Source organism: Eretmochelys imbricata, chromosome 8 (genome assembly GCF_965152235.1).
Source record: "Eretmochelys imbricata isolate rEreImb1 chromosome 8, rEreImb1.hap1, whole genome shotgun sequence".
Taxonomy (NCBI): Eukaryota; Metazoa; Chordata; order Testudines; family Cheloniidae; genus Eretmochelys; species Eretmochelys imbricata.
The window spans coordinates 84001302-84021262 of NC_135579.1; the positions used below are offsets into that span (position 1 = coordinate 84001302).

Consider the following 19961-nt stretch of genomic DNA (forward strand, 5'->3'; position numbering starts at 1 on the left):
GTAAAAACCTAATGAAGACAGAACACTGTATTTTCACTGGGGGGGTTGGGGGGGGGTTGAGGTGGTGGGTTATAGTGCTGACCTTGCCTGGCAACCTCATGGTAAAAATGGCATGTGCCTTGTCTCTGCTTTGGATTTTACAGTGATATAACTATTGTGTGTTAGTGATCTCACTTTAAAAAACAGCTTTTTGTGTCAGTAAAGACACAGCCTAAGTTTGGGGGTTTATTTGTGGTGTTCGGAAGGGAAAGGACTGGGACCTTGTTCGAGTGGTGATATGTTGTCATTTACGTGAAGTGTCCCTAATAAGAAGTCTGCTCAAGTTCTGTCCCTGCGTGACTGTGCACATGATGGGTTGGTGTGTAAATTAGGGGTAAATCCATGCTCTTATGCACTATTTATATTTCCAGGACTCAATCTTTCATGCCCTGCCTATTCACTATGTGTAATTTTTCCCAGCCTATGGGTAGGATCCTGCTGTCAGTTGAGTCAGTGACAAAACACTCATTGACTTCTGTGGGTACAGGACTGATCACTAGACACACAACATCATTGAAAGGAAAATAAGCTTTCTGCTTGTCAAAACTATGTGAAGGGATCTTGGGATTAATTGCTCTGCTGTTTCTATTTGGCAAGATGAGGATCAAGACTACACTACAGACATCTGCCAGCATAGCTGATGTCAGGGGTGTGAAAAGGTCTAATCCTTAATCAACATAGCTGTAACAACAGAAGACCCTAGCATAGATGCAGCTATGCCAATAGAGCTCAGCATTTTTAACAGCATAGCTCGTTTTGCTCCCTGGAGTGTTTTAACTATTTTGATATAGCTGAGTCTACACTAGGAACCCATTGGTGGTATAGTACACTGGTATTTCTATACTGGTAAAGTGCTCTTAGTGTAGCCACAGACAAGAGCTAAACTGGCTTGAGTGAACAACCATTTTCAGTACATCAGAGGAAGGCAACATTCTTAGTCACAGTTGAAAGTCACAGTTGAGAAAGGAAGAAAGAATCCCAGGTGTGTGACTGCACGCAGGCTGACTGTTTGAGAAACATTTTTATACCCTGTACTTTGTATCAGGACAGGCTATCTGTTTGAGTATATTTATAGTATGTCTGATGCTGGATAGAGCTGTCTAGGTGCCCTTAACTTCTTGCCATGTGCATGTCTGGTAGTTTCAACAATGTCATTGTCCCCACAGCTCCCATTAAAACTCAGGTCTGTGGAAAGCAGCCGATCTCTTCCCTTTTTATTGTCTCACTTTGCAAAAGCTTTGTGATGGGAGAATAATTCTTGTTTTATTGCTGCCTTGTCCTCTCGCCTCCCTGTTGTTTCACCCGGTTGTCTTGTCATAAACCTAAAATGTCAGCTGTCTAGGTCAGGTTCTCTGTAGTTCTTGTTTGCCCAATGCCTACTACAATGGAGACCATGGTTGAGGATCCCAGACAATATTGTAGTACAGATAACATGGCAAAGGAGTACTGATTTGTTAAGCCTCTCTTAGAAGTAGAGGGGAACAAACTGAAGTGAAATGGGATGAAAAAGTCCCAAAGGCAACAAGGGGCAAAGTGGAACCAAGCAGCTTTATGCAGAATGCTCTTCTTAGAAGTGGGAGAAAACACCATAAGTAAAAACAATGGAAACGATGCTCCTTGTAGCATTAACTGCTGCTGCATGTTTTCCCCTCCCAACAGAGGTACAGGGCCTGGAATGGTTGATGGTAACATGGGTTGATGGGAAGCTGTTCAGCCAGATGAAAGGATGGTTCCCGAGATCAGCATGGAGGTTGAATCTCTCTGCGGGACTGGAGTTTGTCTTTCCCATGAACATTGTAGAGTTTGGAAGCTGCCCCTCAGATCTCTCCTTTCTCTATGCCCATAGGAAGTTTCCTCGGCCTGCTGTCCCACTTCTTTAGGTTTTGCTGTTGGACAACATGTTAAGCCCCAGACTGTTTTATTTGCGTAGAGTAGCTTTGTTTTATCCTGAGTTGAGTCATATTAATGTTTAATCAAGTCTAATAATAAGGGAAAATGTTCCCCAGGTCAGTATTTGTGCTAGTAGGAGGACAGCTTCTTTCTGGAGTAATACTACATCCTGGAAGACTTGTCCTCATTCTTCATTATTCTTCATATTCTGAGGAGAAATTGCTGTGCCCAAGGGGTTGTGCGTGAAGAGAAAAAAAAAATCATCTGCTGCTGTTCAGAATAATCCTTAGGTGTTAACAATAGTGACTATATTAATAGGGTTTAACAGTTGGGTCTTGAGTACTTGGAACTCGACACTTTTTTCAAGTGTGACCCACCTTCTGTTTGACTTTGAGTCTTTAAGCTCTTTGAGGCAGCAGCCATCCATTTTTGTGAAGTACTGTGTGACGTTGAGCATGTTGTTAGTGCTAAACAAATAATTCCGTTACGGTAACAAACAAAAAGCTTTATGTGGTAGTGTTATGATGGTAACAGTGTTCCTTGGGGAAATAAGGAATTACCAAAGTAACTTGTACTTATACTCCAGGCAATTTTCTAACTGCTATAGAATCTTGTTTCAATAATGAGTAGAGTCTTGCATGGATACAAAATTTTTATCTTCAGACGATCTGCGATCAGCAAGCATAGTCCATGGATATAAAGCGGATATCCACAGATTTGCAGGGCTCTCATAATGGGTCATGTTTGTTGGCTTCATTATCTGCAGTTTTCCTTTTGTTTATTGTATTAAAATAGAATATCTGAAATTGTGTTGTTTTGTTTTTCCCAGTCACATTGTCCTGATGCTGGCAGATGATATGGCATGTAATCCCAGGAATCCCAAACCAGCAACTGTGTTTAGTCACAAAAACATGGAGCTAAATGTTTACGGGGATGATGTGGAAGTGGACTATAGAAGCTATGAGGTAACAATGCTTTGTTTATCTAACCAGATTTTTCTGTAGTGTTGCTTTAAAGCCTGATCCATTGAAGTCAGTGGTAGTATTTCCATACACTTCACTGGATTATGGATCAGGCCCTTATTCTCAATTTATATATATAATAAAAAGAAAATTCTTACTGAGTTTCAGAGTAGGAGCCGTGTTAGTCTGTATTCACAAAAAGAAAAGGAGTACTTGTGGCACCTTAGAGACTAACCAATTTATTTGAGCACAAGCTTTCGTGAGCTACAGCTCAATGCATCTGATGAAGTGAGCTGTAGCTCACGAAAGCTTATGCTCAAATAAATTTGTTAGTCTCTGAGGTGCCACAAGTACTCCTTTTCTTTTTACTGAGTTTCGTAACTTGTTACAACTTTGTGTGTCTTTCTAATCAGTTAGAATTTATTATTATACATTGTTATTGGCTATTTTAATGAAAACATTCGTTCCCATGACTGTTGTGGTTAGGAGATTGTGAGGATCCCGGACTACATTAACAATACAAAAATGTTACTGGGTTTTCCATTTTGTTGAAGTAGTGTAGATTGTATGATTGGTTAAACTGATAACACTTTCATAAGCTTTGACGTTAAGCAGGTGTGTGTTTGCACACTGCAGATTCAACATCTTTTTTAAATATTTGTTTTTATTTTTTCCAAATAAAACATGTCCTTTTTGTAAGTAACTCATTTCTAACCACTTTATAACAGCTAGTAAAAGGAAATATCTGCAGCACTTTACCACGTTCTTGTTTTCAGAAAACAATTCTTGCTGCAAATTTTTTTTTTCTAAGTCTTTCCTGGACTGACTTTAATTAGACTTCAGTTACAGAATTTTAATTAGTATCACATAGTAAAATGATTTATAAAGCAAAAATGTATATTTTACAGGAACAAATTAAACCCTGTACCATAATTGCCTATTAGAGTATACAGAAGATGTCGTGCTCTCTGATAATTAGTGTCCTGAGGACATAAAGTGCATGTTGAAAGATTATAGTAACAAAAAAAAAACCCTATCTGTCATGAGTCTGAATTTTGTTGGTAACATTTTGAGTGTTGTAAATCTGCATTCAGAACAAGTAGTTCTGATGTTTAATCAGATGTTTTATGGTCGGTGTCCAGATGGACTACATCTGATCTTGTCGATGTTTGTGCCACAGGAATCTTTTCTTTGCCTGGGTTGCACAGAGAATTTAAGCCTTAGAGTATTTGTTAACATTTTTCCATGGTAACACATACTAATGTTGCAGTGTTTTGTGAATGCATAAGTAGCATTGACTGAGTAAAGATGTACACTACAGTGTGAAAGGTGTTCAAATCAATGAAGAAGTATTAAAAGACTATAATGGTCATAGAAGTGTGTTTGATGAAACAGTTTTCAAATACAGTAAAGCAACAGGTTGATTTTTAATGGGGCAATAAAAAAAACTGGTGAGCAGTAGCACAGTAAAACCTTGAATAGAAGAAATCTGGTAATGCAATTTATACCATCTATTGGTGGACCTATTTATATATAGTGCATAGTTTGTGTCGTCATTTTGTGGAACCCCGTCTAGTAGTGGTCAATAGATATCCCTTATGATAGTTAGAAATTACTTTATTTCGATGTTTGTAGGTTACTGTGGAGAATTTCTTGCGCGTATTGACAGGAAGAATCCCACCAAGCACACCTCGATCCAAGCGCCTACTTTCTGATGACAGAAGCAATATTCTAATATATATGACAGGTAATTACAGGAATTTATTGGTTTTGTTGCACAGTAGCAGAGTGAAATCTCATCAGAAAGCCAAATAACACTGAAAAATTAGTAAAACAAATACATGGTAATTATGGATTCACATTACTTTGAGCAAAACATCCGTTATTATTAGTATTAAAAACAATCCATGCAAAAAGTTCTGATAACTAAGATTGCTGCACCACTTAAAAATCTGGGTCTCACACTTGTATTCCACAGCCCTGGGCATATGGTCTAGACAGCCTAATTTGTAATGACTCTGGAAGTTACAAAAATCATTATTATGTGAAGGGGTTTTGCATAAATAGTAATCAAGGAAGCATCTTTAAAGCAGTATCTATTAATTTATGAATGAATAGATGCATATTCCAGGTTAAACCATAAACGTATATTGTGCTTATTACCCTCAAATCGTGTCTTGTCATCCCACACCAAAGAGGGAGAAGAATTGCATTTAACCTGTTTCTGTTGGCCTTTTGGCAACCATATTTGTATATATTGTACTTCTATTTAACGTACATGCTTATTTATCTTGTGAATTTTTCTACAAGGTCATGGTGGAAATGGTTTCTTGAAATTTCAGGATTCTGAAGAAATCACTAATGTAGAACTTGCTGATGCCTTTGAACAAATGTGGCAGAAAAGAAGGTAAAAATTGATTACTTAGTGATTAAATACAGTGTGTTACCAACGGATGTAAAACTTTGCTTGTAGCCTTTCATTCCTCCATTTAATTCTTGTCTAAACAGCACACTCTTCTTCTGAAGGGTGGCAAAATTAATTATTTTTTTCTGAATGTGGTTTAAAAATGCGAAAAATTACTGTCACCCCAGCAGTGGTATTAAATAGCTGTTGTCCTTGAGGTGGCCTGAAGCTCTCCTTTCCACAGGAGAAGGAAATCTATTATAATCTTCAGCCACACAAATGAGTTACCTTGGCTCAATAGCTGTATGGGCTTCTTATTAATTATAAGGTGTCTGAAATGTTCAGCCAGCTGGATCTCTATTACATATCTTGGTAACTATGCAGTGAAGTTGTATGAATGAAGACATAATCTACAGAATGCCAAATGTGAAAGCTGTTTTATTTCTTTCAGATACAACGAATTGCTGTTTATTATTGATACCTGCCAAGGAGCATCAATGTATGAACGATTTTATTCTCCAAATATAATGGCCTTGGCTAGTAGCCAAGTAGGAGAAGATTCACTTTCAGTAAGTATGAGTTTGGTTGGGTACTTGGAGGTAGGGTTAGGGTTCCTGTGGGTAGGGGACTTGGAGGTAGGGTTAGGATTCCTCTGGGTAGGGCTCTGTGCCCTAGCATTGGGGTTTCTATGGGTAGGGTACTTGGAGTCAGGGTTAGGGTTTCTATAGGTACCCTTCCCACCATAGACTTAGGATTCCTATGGGTAGGGTAGTTGGAGGTAGGGTAAAGGGGGTATTTTCAAAAGTGCCCAAAGGATTTAGGATCACAAGTCCCATTAACTTTCAGTGGCACTTGTGCTGCTACATTTCTTTGGCACTTCCGAAAATCTCCACCTTAACTGCTTAACAGCATAAAGGTTGTTTAACCTCTAAACCATCACTCATATAATGTTTGATGTACTTTTCACGTTATTATGTTGTGCTGCCCAAAAGTGTTGGGATGTCAATTGCCCACCAGGCTAATGTACACCCCTAATTTAATTTTCAGTAAGTCTTCAATTCAGACATAAAATGATGAATTAAAGAACATAATGATAAATACCTTTTTTCTGCAGTGTAACAATAGAGAATAGAAAATGTGATTTATAGTACAATGGCTAGCGCACTTGAAGAGGGACATTAGTCATCTTCTCCCTAAACCTGCAAGTGACTTACCTTCATCTTTCTGACTTTAGGCTATGGCCTCATGAGACAGTCGCAGTTTGTGAAACCATCCTATTCTGTAGTTTGATTTTTTTTAAAGGTAGTGAGCACCATAGCCCCAGTAGGTGTTCAACATCTTTGAAAATTAGGCTCTACTCATGTGCCTACTGCAACTGGTCATGGCCTCCTGGAGCCGCACAGCACTGTCTTCCCCCACGCTCCTTCTCATGCTCAAGAGGCCATAGTGGGAGGATCCTACCTGAGTTCTGCACAGGTGCATAATGGAGGAAGAGGCTCCCTTCAACCAGGCAAAGACAGGGCTAGTCAGAATTTAGTCTTAAAAGGTGAAGATGATAACATACAATATACAGATTAATTTACACAGTCTATTGGGGTTTTTTTGATGGTTAGTAATTTTTTTTGCATATTTCTGATAATTTGACTAGCAGTAAAGATAATTCATAGGTTTGAACACTTGCATGGCCCTGTTTTGCTCTGTTCCCATTAGGTTTTTGCTATGGAACACTCTAAGTATGTATATTTTGTTTTTAAGCATCAGCCTGATCTTGGGATTGGAGTTCACCTTATGGATAGATACACATTTTATGTCTTGGAGTTCTTGGAAGAAATTCACCCAGCCAGCCAGACCAATATGAATGACCTTGTAAGTAGCATACTGTATTCATTAGTTTGCTAACTGCTCCTGTGTTCTCACAACTGGTCAGTTTTGGCAATGGGAACTTCAGTGTTTTTTTGATTTCCTACATATCAGAAGGGTTTTTTTTTTAAAAATGTGTTTGTTGTTCTTATTTAGTAAAATCATTATATATTGACATTTCGGAGACTTGAGTCCCCAGTTTGAAATTGTTTCTTTGCTTGATTAGGAAAAAATTTAATTAAAACAACCTGGGTGTTTTACTGAAAGATGTCTTGTGTGTGTTATCTCTGCATCCCATGGAACTTGCAGGGTACCTAGAATCATGGATTGCAATCACTTTGCACACATGGAAAGGCAGTCATTGGCATTTGCTTTGCAGAGGTAGTTTGTATGTTGGAATCCTGATCCTGCACTCAGAAACACAAGAGGGGAGCCCCATTGACTTCAGTGCTTCGCCACATAGGTGCAGGGCTCAGCCTGTGCAAATCCAGTTACAAGGCTGGGGCTTTATTTGTTCTCAGGCAAATGTTATAATTGCCAAATATGATCCAACAAAAAATGTCTTGGTGAAGTTCAGTGAAAATGGTTTTTGAACAGTTACATATGTTCCATCTTAGATACCATAAATTGAAAAAGCAACTACATTTCAGTAGCACTCTTAGCCCATTGGCCTTGAACAGGCCAGATGTTCCTTTTTTCATGATAATGCATCATGCTTTTGTGGCTTGTTGCAGTAAATTCTGTCATGTTGTTGTCGGAGACTTAAGAGCCACCATTGACCACACACATTAAATCTCCATTTCAGTAAAAGGAGCAGCTGTTCAAACATTTTATGTCAATGTCTGTGGAGGCTGGTGTCAGCCTTGCTGCTAGATGAGGTGTAGTAGATTTCACACAAAGCAGCCCACACTGACAGATTTTGTGTTGATATAGAATTGATTCAGTGACTAATATGCTGACATTTTCTACCAAGGGTATGAAAATCCATTTCATTACATTGTATTCTAATTTATGATGGGTTGTGGAGAATTTTAGAACAAAACTTATGTCACAAGGATTAAGTAGTTTTTCTATTGATTTTGTACATATTTTAAAAAAACATTATTGGAATGAATTTGGCTGGAACACTCAATCTGTAGTCAAAGGAATTAGTTGTCTTGTAAAAAGAAACAGTACCAGACATTCAACAGCAGTTTAAAGTGTATAAATAGCCATCTGGAAAATAGGGTGAACTGGTTCAGCTAGTTAGAAATGTTAGTGCGGACCTTGTTGATGACATAGCAAATCTGTAAATCCTCTATCCTTTCCATCGCTTTAATGACTTCTAAAAAATGTTGACATCCACAAAATACCAGAAAAGTCCAACTATATTCTTTATGTTTAATTATAATTGTATGGGTCTTTCAGTGGCCAAATTCAAAGTATTCAGCAGTACATTGAAGTAGTACAGCAAACCCTATAGCAGCATACTATACCCAGATACTATCTGAGGGATAAGGAGACTTGCATCACTGTCCAAAAAAAAAAAAAAGGGGGGAGGGGTGACAAATGTATATCATGATTTGCAATCAGAATACACTATATTATCTTGAGTCATAATGTGAATGAACTTCAGGGAATCTGACTTCCAGTTACAGATGTCAAATTCCACCATGCCTTCATCTTGAGGCATCCCTAAGAGCCATAACTATAAACCCTGATAAAATAAACAGCTTATGTCTTGTGAGAAATTGAAGAGAATACTTTGGTCAGTGACTGAATTGGACCGCTTGAAGAAGGGTACCTGTTTAAAGAAGAACAAATTCCTTGTCCAGGCCTGATTTTAAAAAATTGGCACTATACAAATCCAGTGTCGCACATATTAAAGAGATTAAAAACTGGTTAACAGACAGATCTCTGTAAGTCAAAAATAAGTGTAGATGGGGAATCATCATCCAAATGGTGTGGTGTTAGTGAGGTCCCCAGGAATCTATTCTTGGCCCAATGTAATTCAGTATTTTTGTCTAATCTGGAAGAAAACATAAAATCATTGCTAGTAAAGTTTGTAGATGACGATCAAATTGCTGGAGTGACAAATGACGACAGGTTCATTTTACCCCAGATCAGTATGTATCTAAGTGATTTGAGTTTGAATGTGTTTTTAATACAGCCAAATATAAGGTCATACACTTTGAAACAAGACATTTAGGTCACTTACAGTATAGGGGACTGTATCCTGGAAAGCTGGTGACTCTGCAAAAGGCTTGGGGTCATGGTGGTTAATCAACTGAATGTGAGCGCCTAATGCAATGCTGTGATTAAGAGGGCTAATATGTTTCTTGGTTATATAATCAAGAAACTATGCAGTAGAAATAGCTAGGCAGTATAGGTTAGACAATTACTAGAATAATATGTCTAGGTCTGGTCTCACACTTCTAAAAGGATGTTGAAAAATTGAAAAGGGTCAGAAAAGAGCTACAAGGATGATGATTTGAGGTCTGGAAAACTTGCTATGCAGTGAAAGGCTTAAGAAGCTAAATCTGTTTATCTTATTAGGTTCAGAGGTGCCTTGATCACAGTCCATAAGTACCTAAGTGGTGAGAAGATTTCTGATGGTAGAGGACTTTAATCTAGAAGGCAAAGGCATAAGAAGATCCAGTGGCTGGAAGCTTAAACTAGATACTGTGACAAAGTTCCTCCTTTGCCTTGGTGGGTTCTGCGCTTTCTTGCGGATTTGCTCACCTCAGAGGTTCACGGCAGTCCTCAGTTTGGCTCCTTTTGTTAGTGGCACAAACTTGCCATTCACTCAGCTAACCTCATCACTGGCCAGCTGGGGAAAAGGAGGAGAACAATCTCCACAGTCTCTGCTGGCCCACCTAATGGGTCGGGGAACAGGCCAGAGACCTTCCCCTCTGGTGGGACCCACAGTCCAGGTCAACTACTCTTATATCAAATAAGGAGCTGGGAGGATGGGGGGAACCCAGGCTTGCCCTTTACTCCGGGTTCCAGCCCAGGGGCCTGTGGATTGCAGCTGTCTACAGTGTCTCCAGTAACAGGTGCGTGACAACTACAACTCCCTGGGCTACTTCCCTATGGCCTCCTCCCAACACCTTCTTTGTCCTCACCACAGGACCTTCCTCCTGATGTCTGATAATGCTTGTACTTCTCAGTCCTCTAGCAATACGCCTACTCACTCTCAGCTTCTTGAGCACCTCTTGCTCCCAGCTCGTCGCACGCACCTCACTAACTGAACTGAGGTCCTTTTTAAAACCAGGTTCCCTGATTAGCCTGCCTGTCCTAATTGATTCTGGTAGCTTCTTCATTGGCTCCAGGTGTCCTAATTAGCCTGCCTTAATTGGTTCCAGCAACTTTCTGATTCTTCTGGAACAGCCCATTATCTTACTCAGGGAAAAGGGACCTGCTTAATCTGGGGCTAATATATCTACCTTCTATCACTCTCCTGGAGCCATGTGGCCTGACCCTGTCACAATACATTCAGGCTAGAAATAAGGTGCAAATTTTAACAGTTAAGGTAATAAACCATTGGAACATTTTACTTCGGGATGCAGTGAATTTCCCATCACTTGAAGTCTTTAAACCAAGATTGTCTTCCTAAGAGATACGTTCTAGCTTGACCACAAGGTATGGACTTCATGCAAGTATTACTGGGTGAAATTCTCTGGCCTGTGTTATGTAAAAGGTCAGACTATATAATCATAGTGGACCCTTCTGGCCTTAAAATCTGTAAATCTGAGATTTTTGCCACAGTCTTGCCTCTCGCACCATTTTTCACAGCGCCTCCTCCCCCCACCCCCCATATATTAGGATGACAGCTAGGAGCCACATCATTATGGTGGCAGGCAAAAGAGTGTGATAAAGTTCTACCAAACCCTTGAGAGTATGGTCTATGTGCCCAATACACTTGAGTCAGAGACTTTTGCCAGCAGTACCACTAAGCGTGCATACATCCTGGTGTCCCTTGTGCTCTCAGGCAAGGGCATAAAAGGGCATGGCTGCTGCCTCCCTCTCAGTTCTTCCTCTCTGTAGCATTTGCTTCAGTTAGCTAGCTTTCAGAACTTCATTGTGTATAGTTAGTATGTATTTATAGTTAATATTTAATGATACTATACTTAGTTTAGTTTTAGTAGTTACTTGGAGGATTGATTTATTAAAAAATACGCAGATATTAAGTTGTGTACCATGTTCGGGGCTTCTTTTCTCCTGTCACAGATAGGCATGAGAGCCGCTTGATTTGTCCTGTCCTATTCAATATGTAATTCTTTCCTCACCGGGACTAAAATTGGCTCTTTCATCTTAAAGTCTGTCTCTTGAAAGATGCGATGCAACCTGCATTGGAACTAGACCCTGATTGTGATGCAGGGGACTCAGATTCAACCAGGAGACCACTCCCAAGGATAAGAAATTTATGAGGCTGGATTTCTTCCTTGCTACAGGCTTCTGGCATTCCAAGAGAGTTGCAGAACGCAATAGATGGCTCACCTTTCGACGGTTCTGAATTGTTTTCTGCTGAAACAGATGACTTTGTGTGCACACTGAAAGACTTTCATGCAATGCTTAGTTCATTAGGAGTTTATACTCTGTTTACAAAGAGGAAACAGTTTAGGCGGCAATCTTACTTCAAGGCCCTGTTTCCAACAGAGGTCACAATATGCCTCTAAGAAGGTCAAGACCTCCTCAATGCTGCCAGCCATCTTCATTGGCAGGAGCCCTGGTTACCAGACTGCAGCAACTTTCAAGCAATCATTTTGACCTTCTTGGTCAAGGACTGCATACCAACGATATATGTTCCCTTTGGATTACGCCTGTTCTTCTTTCACTGTGCTTGGGACATAATATCAGACAAGTGGTAAAGCATGGTAAAAGAGGGATAATGGTATCCAGTTTACCTACTTCTCTTTTCCCTACCCATATTCTCCATCCTTTTCAGGGATCCTTTTATGAGAATGTATTACTTCAAGATAGATGGTCTCTTCTAGAAATGGGAGTGGTGGAAGAAGTTTCTTACCAGCACAGAGGAAAAGGTGTCTATTCCCAGTACTTGCTGGTCCCAAAGAAATCTTATGGCCTCTATCCCACTGTAGAGCTAAGAAAGCTGAACTGTTTCGTCAAGGAAATCAAGTTCAGGATGGTCACCCTCATTTCTACTATCCCTTTCTTGAAGATGGGAAATTGTATGCTGCTCTCAGTTTACAGGATGCATGCCTCCATGTGGCCATACATCCTTGCCCTTGGAAGTACCTTCAATTCACTACTAGTACACAGTCCTTCGCTTCAGACTGTCATCAGTACCCAGGGTCATCAACATGTGTGTGACAGTAGTAACAACCTCATTTCCACCATTTGGACATTCAAATATTTCCTTACCTGGGTCATCAGCTAGTTCATGAAGTATCAAGTGACCATGTCCAAAATAGCATTATAGTAATCTAACAGCTGTTCTCCCGTCTAGTCCTGAAACTGAATTTGGACAAATCACAAATACAACCAATACACATAGCACATAATCTCTATAGGAGCAGACCTTGGCAGCATAACAACCAGGGCTTACCTTCCGGAGAAGGTTTCAGTCTGTAGCCTTTCTCTTAGAAAGCCTCAAATTCACCCCCCACAACATCAGTATGTGCCTGCTTCAGCTTCTGGGCCATATGGCCCAATGCACATATGGAGATCTGCATGCCAGACTTCACCTTTGCTCTCTGCAGGCCTGGCTCCAATCAGTATATTGTCCTCCCAGGCACCTTCTGGACAGACATACAGATTTGTGTAGCCGCATAAGTGCTTCGGTCTCTTGATTGTTGGATCCCCCAATGTGTGCAGAGGAGTTCTGTTTTTATCTCCAGAATTGACAGAGGCTGATAATTGATGTATCTATTAAAGTTTGGGGAGCCCATCTTGGTCAATTCCAGAGGAAAGCTGTTTAGTCACCTCAGGAAATTTCACTCCACATAAATGTGTTTGTGCCCCAGGCTATTCTTTGGGCCTGTGAGATATTTGTCCACCATCAAGAACCAAGTGATAGAACATGGCAGTGGTTTTGTCTGTCAGAATTGCTATCTGAACAAGCAGAGAAGTGCAAGATTGCCTCAGTTTTGCCTGGAGGCTATCCTCCTATGGAATTTATGCATTCATCACAATGCTTTCCTGAAGGCTTTTCACCTTCCAGGAACGAGAGAAACATTTTGAGGATTTCCTCACAGGATTTTTGTACATCAGCACGAGTGGTCAATCAGGAAGGATGTTCTCCTTCAGATCTTCTGCCATTCCTCAAGCCTCTTGTATCGACGCCGACTTTTGCAAGCTGTGGTTACAGCCTCTATTCAGATGATCTGAAGTCTCTCTGCTTGTAAGGGAACTGCTGATGAGTTACCTGCAGTGGAATATATACATGCACAGTCACTCGAAGGAGAAAAAACGGTTACTTACCTGTAGAATAACTGTTCATCTTTTGAGATGTGTTGTGGACATACACATTCCTTGCTACTTTGGAAATTATATACAGCAGTGAGAAGGGAAAGAGAGGAAGAGGGAGGCACGAGGCGAGCAGGGGCTCTTGTGCTGCCTAGTGGTACTGGTGACAAAAGTCTGACTTGAGTGGATTGTTTGCACAGATACCTGCAGCAGAATGTATATGTATACAATGCATCTCAGAAAATAATGGTTACTGTACAAGTAAGTAATCCTTTTTTTTCCCTTCAAGTCTTCTGGTTCCAGTAACCTCCTAAGTAGATGATCAAAATGAACCCTTTGCCTTGACAGGATGGATGTGCTCCAACCTCAAAGTGCACGAGGCAATAGTCGTCATTTTGTGCTTTATGTAGCAAGCAGTTTCAATGGAATCAAGTGTATCCAAGTTTTCCTTTTAGTTTCTATTACCTTTACAAAGATAATCATTGGAGAGGCGTATACAGTACTTACTTTTATGATAGGGCAAATACGAGTTGCTTACATACAATAGGTGAGCATATTAGTAGTTTGTCAAATAGAGGTTCCTGACTCCTCCAATAAAATATATATTTTTTTAATTAGCTATACAAACAATCTACATAGAAGAGAAAGCTAAAAGCTCTCCATTTTAAGTTATCGGATATTCTGGTATATATTATTGCATAATAGTGTAATTGTTTTCTTTCTGAAATTGAATATTCTAGGTTTTAAAGCATTTTTATCATGCTTCCTCTCGGAAGGATTAAATCCTATTAGTTTTTGTTCTGAAAATTGCCAAAATTGCTTGCTTCAAACCATATGCTATACATAATGGATCTGAACTGTCAAACAGGTACTTGGCTTCTATTAACAAATCCAAGGAATCTGATATATGTACAGTCCATCATAAGAAGTAACTCACTTCTACAGCCTCTGCAGATAGTTGCTCCTTAATCATTTTCCTTGTAGTAATAAAAGCTGCTGTTGTGATAGTAAAGGTCTTTTTAAAAAACCTTTAACTGATGATAACATCTTTCTCTACAAAGGCTGAATATAAAATGGGAATGAAGAAAAACTAAAAGTTATGTCTATATTCAATTTCATTCTTAGTCTCTGAATTCTTCTTATTAGAAGAAAAAATACAAATTAAATGGTATTTATTCAAGAGCATTTATGTTGGTTACATTTTTTAAGGAATATGTGACTTTATCAGTTTGAACGCAGGAAGAAAACACAGTGGCAGCAATCTGTTGGAAAAGCTTTCTGTTTGTACCAGAAGAACTGCAGGTTACAAGTACTTTGTTTATAGCATAGTTCTGTGTTTTTATAGAAAATCTAAAATTCATTTGGCAGGATCATTTCAAAATAGTGACTAAACAAACAGTCTCCTGGTTTTGGGTGTGGGTATTTGGATGGAGATATTCTTGCTTTGGGAAGACTCCAGCTTTGATTGTCAGGTTAATTGCTGTTGTGTTGGCCTGTTTGATCTGAGCTGGTAGACTGTTGGTGGCTCTGATTTCCATGTGCTGTTTTTCAAAGGAATTGTATCCTGTTATTTCTAATGTGTAATCTTTTAGGAAGCAGTGTAGCAATTTCAAGGTGTTCCTATACCCTATGATATTCAGAGCAGCCATTTTTCTTAAATCACCTCCCCCTCAGACCCACCTGAGCTCTTAGCAGAGAATAAGGTCTTCCTGCTTGCTGTGCTCTACTCCACCCATTTCCCAATCCTCCTGCCTACCTGCATGGCTAGGGGATGTAGTGGCTCTGCAGACTTTGTCCTCTGACGCTGCTACCCATGCTGCATGCAACAGTTTGGCACATAATCTACTCTTGGGGGTATTTCAGTTTACACTATTTATGGTATAGTTATGCTTATTCTTTTATTTTCTCTTTATTTCTTTATTTAGGAAGTTTTAACAGGATTACAAATCCTTACAATGTAAATATCAGAGACAAAACAATCATTACAGCAGTGAGCTTTTGTTTAGAGAAACATACAGTAATATGGTCATTATATCTCTCTCTACTTAACAGGGTGTTACCATATTACAGAGTGGAAGCATCTTTACTCTGTCCATGACATGCTGCTTCTGGTAATTTTTATTAAATTGAGTGAAATCTCAGGTTACACATGTCTATCAAATGCTACCACATTTTTCTCTTGCAAATTTTTAAAAGTAATTTTATCTTCTGTTACTTTGCTTATTTATTTCCCTAGTGCTATCCCCTGTCAATTTCAAATAATTTTTTGATTAGGAGAAGTTTGCCCCTCTTGCCATTCATACTCTATATTAAACTGGTAAATAATTTATTCTCCCCGACCCCCTTTTTTTAGTGTTTAGTAAAGTTCATGTATTAATAGGTACTGTAAAAACAATTGTACTCTCTAGAGATATTTTTTTTAACTAAGTAATTGTTATTGGCATACTCTGTTTTATATTCTTAAATACTTAGTATCTAGTCTTAATTATTTTTCTTAGCCAAGAAGCACATATTTGCCTATAGAGTGACTTTATTTTGTGCAGAAGTGGCTGTTTGCAGTCTTGGAGAACGTAAAGACTTACGAATATAAACTAATTCTGGGCTGCATTTGGCTGTGTTGTCTCTTTAAGAGCCTACAGCAAGAGCACCTTATGGAATGACTGACATATCACAGGGTACCAGATGACTGAGGAGCATCTCCCCAGGTAGTGTTCGATCCATACAGCCTAGAGCTGCAATAGACCGCATTTACTGTGGGTGAAGATTAAGACCATTGTTAACCCACAGAAGGGAATGGGCCATTATTCTGGTTTTACTTTATAACCTTAATCTCTGACCTATTTGAGTAAATTTTATATATTAAACTCATGTTCTCTAGGTTAGAAGAAAAATCTGCATCTATTTCTATACCTTGTCATCCAAAAGAAAATCTGCTGAGTAGAAGTGCATCCAGGGGGGAAAGGCCTGGGAAGGCAGTGCTCAGTTTAAGGAGCATAAAGTTTAAGGAGCATAAAACTCCTCAGGGGTTGAGAGTAGGGATGAAGAGAAAAGTCCAAAAGGGGCGGAAGACTCATTTGTCTGGATGTTTCAGTTGGACTTTCGTTATCCCGACTGAACTGAAAGGTGACCTGGCCAGAGGGCTAGGTCATGGAAGGTATAGACAGAAAGAAGCCATCACATGGCCAAAGAACAGGTCAACAGAGGGTGCTCTGCAGAAAACCTTCTGCAATGCCACATTGTTACATCAAGGAGTGGTGCAGGGTGGGTTGAACCATTGGACAGGAAGAACCTGGGGCTGAAATTGAGCAAGAGTCAGTCTAGCTGCCTCCACTAGGGGTTGCTGCAAAAGACAGAGTACGGAATTGGGAGCAATTGAATTTTTTTGGCATCTGGCTTGTATTTTGCCTTTCTTCTCTAGATTAATGAGCTCTGTAGTGCCTGATATTTTCTTCACATGAATGTACTTATATGCTGCAATCATTTCATCTCTCAGTCTAATGCTTGATAAACAAACAGATTGAGCTCCTGAAGTCTCTCACTATAACACATTTTTTTTTTCTAGCCATCTAATCTTTTTTGTGCCTCTTATTTGCAACATGTCCAGTTTTTCAACATCCTATTTAAAATGTGGACCCTGGAGCTGTGTACAGTATTACAGTGTTGGTCTCACCTATACTGTGTACAGTGGTAAAATCACCTCCTTACTTCTACTTACCACTCCTTCTTTGTACATCCAAAGATCACATAAGTCCCCTTTGCCACTCCCACCCCTGGTTTGCTGAACTAATTAATAAGATCACTTTGAAACTTAATTTAAAGTTGATGGCATGGTTTTTGGTATGATGAAGTATAACAGGATTAGGCTGAAGTGAAATACTTCAGAGTTCTGACTTTCTGAATTCTCCCAACATTCATTTTTAATAGTTATTTACATGTATGAGCTTTTGCCTGGCATCTAATGATTATGGCACAGTGAACTATCATACCCCTAACACTTCGTTGTTGTTATTATTATTATTTATTTATTATTTATTTGTATTTTGCAACCAGATTATTTCTTTTAGCACTCCTGACACTTCCAACTTGATATTTGGCTGATTTCAAGCCTAAAAAGGCAGAGAATGGTTTTGCTATCTATGCTTAGCAGAGCAAAACTCTTCTCATGCATTCAAAACTGAATTTTATTGTTGCAGTTAGAGGTGAATGTAGGTACAATGGATTGAAATAAAATCTGTAGTTCTGGAAGCAAAATATGCTCTTCAGATGAGCAGATCAATGAAATAATTGAATTGGTAATTACTTATCCTCTGCAGTTACCTTAACTTTAACCCTTTCCGGGGCAAACTGGTTATTTTCTGTTAGACAATGTATACTTCTTATGATTTTATTTTCATTGGTGCCTACAGGTCCATTAGCATGATGGAGGAAGGTACACTGAGCTAGGTAGAGAAGGGATGCACTCAGAGTTGCAGACTGCTTCCTGAGAAATTCCTGGGGCAGTGCAGCTGACACAGCACCCTTTCCTCTGGGCTTGTGATAAAAACACAATTGACCCTAAAGGAGGATGGTCTTGGGTTTTTAAAGATGTGTTTTTTAAATCCCTTTCATATACAGTTCATCACAGATTTCATTCACTCCTAGAATGTGCCCGTTGAAAAAGAGGGAGGATTTTTTGAATTGGCAGTTTTATAGGAATAAAATGGAAGAATTTGTCATGACTGTTTCACCAATAAGAGAGCGGATTAATGGGCTTCCAGATAAAAGAACTGTTGATGTCATGTGCCTTCAGTAGTTAACATAACGAAGAATTAGTAAGCAGCTTTTGCTCTGAGGTCTTTGAAGCTGTTTGCAACAGAGTCAACTTCAATCAAAAACCTTTGGTGCTAGGTTTGAAATTGTTGGGAACTGATAAATAAAAGTTATGGATGATGTGCTTTGAAAAGTCATTGGTAGTTTGTAGAATCATTTATACACCTCCATTTGTGGTGGTGTTGACATTACAGAAATATAAAATTGTTACGGTTACTCAATGTTTTACAACATTCCTAGCCAGTGCAGTGGCTTCATGGCATAGCTGCAGTATAGAAGACTTATGTCTTGAATATTTGTGAATTAAACCAAAACAAATATTATGGATATTCATGGGCTTTAAAGATTTAGATTTTTAAGGTTGTGCTCTTTGAGGAGCTAAGAGCGAAGGAAAATAACTGATCTTTCTCTTTAAGAAGCTGTGATTGCAAGATGGCCACAGGGGAAATCTCTTATGTACTCACTAATCTGAAGACATACAGCCAAACTCATCCATGTGCCCAGCTCTTGTGTCTCCCCAATTCCAGAGCTGCTAATGCTGGTTAAGAACAACCATAGAAAACTAGACTTCTCTCTTCCTTCTGATCACTTTCCTGTGCCAGTATACAATGAAGTTGGAACAGTAAACGAAGGGGTTGCCTGCAAGAAAAGGCAAAATGCTTTGAAGAATTGGTAAGGCATGGGTGAGATCCAGAGTTGGTGAGTTAGCAAAGAGTCTGGAGAGTAGCACAGTTCAATGTAAGTGCCATGCTTAAAAACACAGATGTAATCCTCCAAGATGACTCTAGCTCTGCAGCCAGTGTGCACCCCAAGTGTAAATGGGATGGAAGAGACATGGGTATAGGCAGCTATGTGGAAGTGAAGGTTCTGTTTTCTCTGATATCTTTTATGAATAGGTCTCATCAAATGGACCACTCTGATTTTATTGCTACCTAACTGTTGTATTTTCTATACTGCTACATGATGCTATATAAGCTGTGTTATGGTGAGCCCCAGGATACCTGGCTGGTGACATAGTTGTCTGGCTTTTTGCATATTTTCTGCCAGGTACATAGGAAATACTATTAGATGTTCCTCCTGGTTTTTTTTAAAGCAGATATTTGGCAACACCTTTTGGTTCAAACACTGTTTTTTCCAGTGGTAATAAAAGCACCTGATAAGAGCCAGCACCATCTAGTTACTAGTCTAGTACATCATGATGTTCCAATGGGAAGAGAAAATACTAGTCCAGCTGCCTGGTAGTTTGTTGCCATCCTTAAACGGGGGCCAGTAGTTGGAGGAATCTTTGCTCTTTCTCTTCCTGTCACTAAGGAACTGTTCTCACCTTCCACTTCTCCATTTGGTTCTGTATTTCCTATGGCCTATCAGAGGCAGCAATATCTACTGGGGAGCGGAAGACTGAGAATCAGGAGAGTGAGGTCATATTCATAAATCTTTCCCTAAGCGATGGCAAGGAAATGGTCTTGGATTGCTTTTGTTGTGTTTTGGAGGATTGTAATTTGTGTACTTGGTCCTAGCAGTAAGAATTATAGCCAGAGTCCTCTCCAGCCCTAATAATGTTGTGTGTTTAATTTATGGTCAAGTGGCTT

General features: G+C 39.4%; 1 protein-coding gene across 2 annotated transcripts in view; it reads left to right on the plus strand.

Moving 5' to 3' along the window:
• The window catches only part of PIGK (phosphatidylinositol glycan anchor biosynthesis class K), a 120212-nt gene that overhangs the window by 9115 nt on the left and 91136 nt on the right, over positions 1-19961 (plus strand). For both annotated transcript variants that reach the window (XM_077824985.1, XM_077824984.1), the window contains exons 4-8: positions 2759-2894; positions 4527-4638; positions 5202-5298; positions 5747-5864; positions 7051-7161. In XM_077824985.1, the coding sequence (XP_077681111.1) occupies positions 2759-2894; positions 4527-4638; positions 5202-5298; positions 5747-5864; positions 7051-7161 (574 nt within the window). The remainder of the gene's footprint in view (positions 1-2758; positions 2895-4526; positions 4639-5201; positions 5299-5746; positions 5865-7050; positions 7162-19961) is intronic.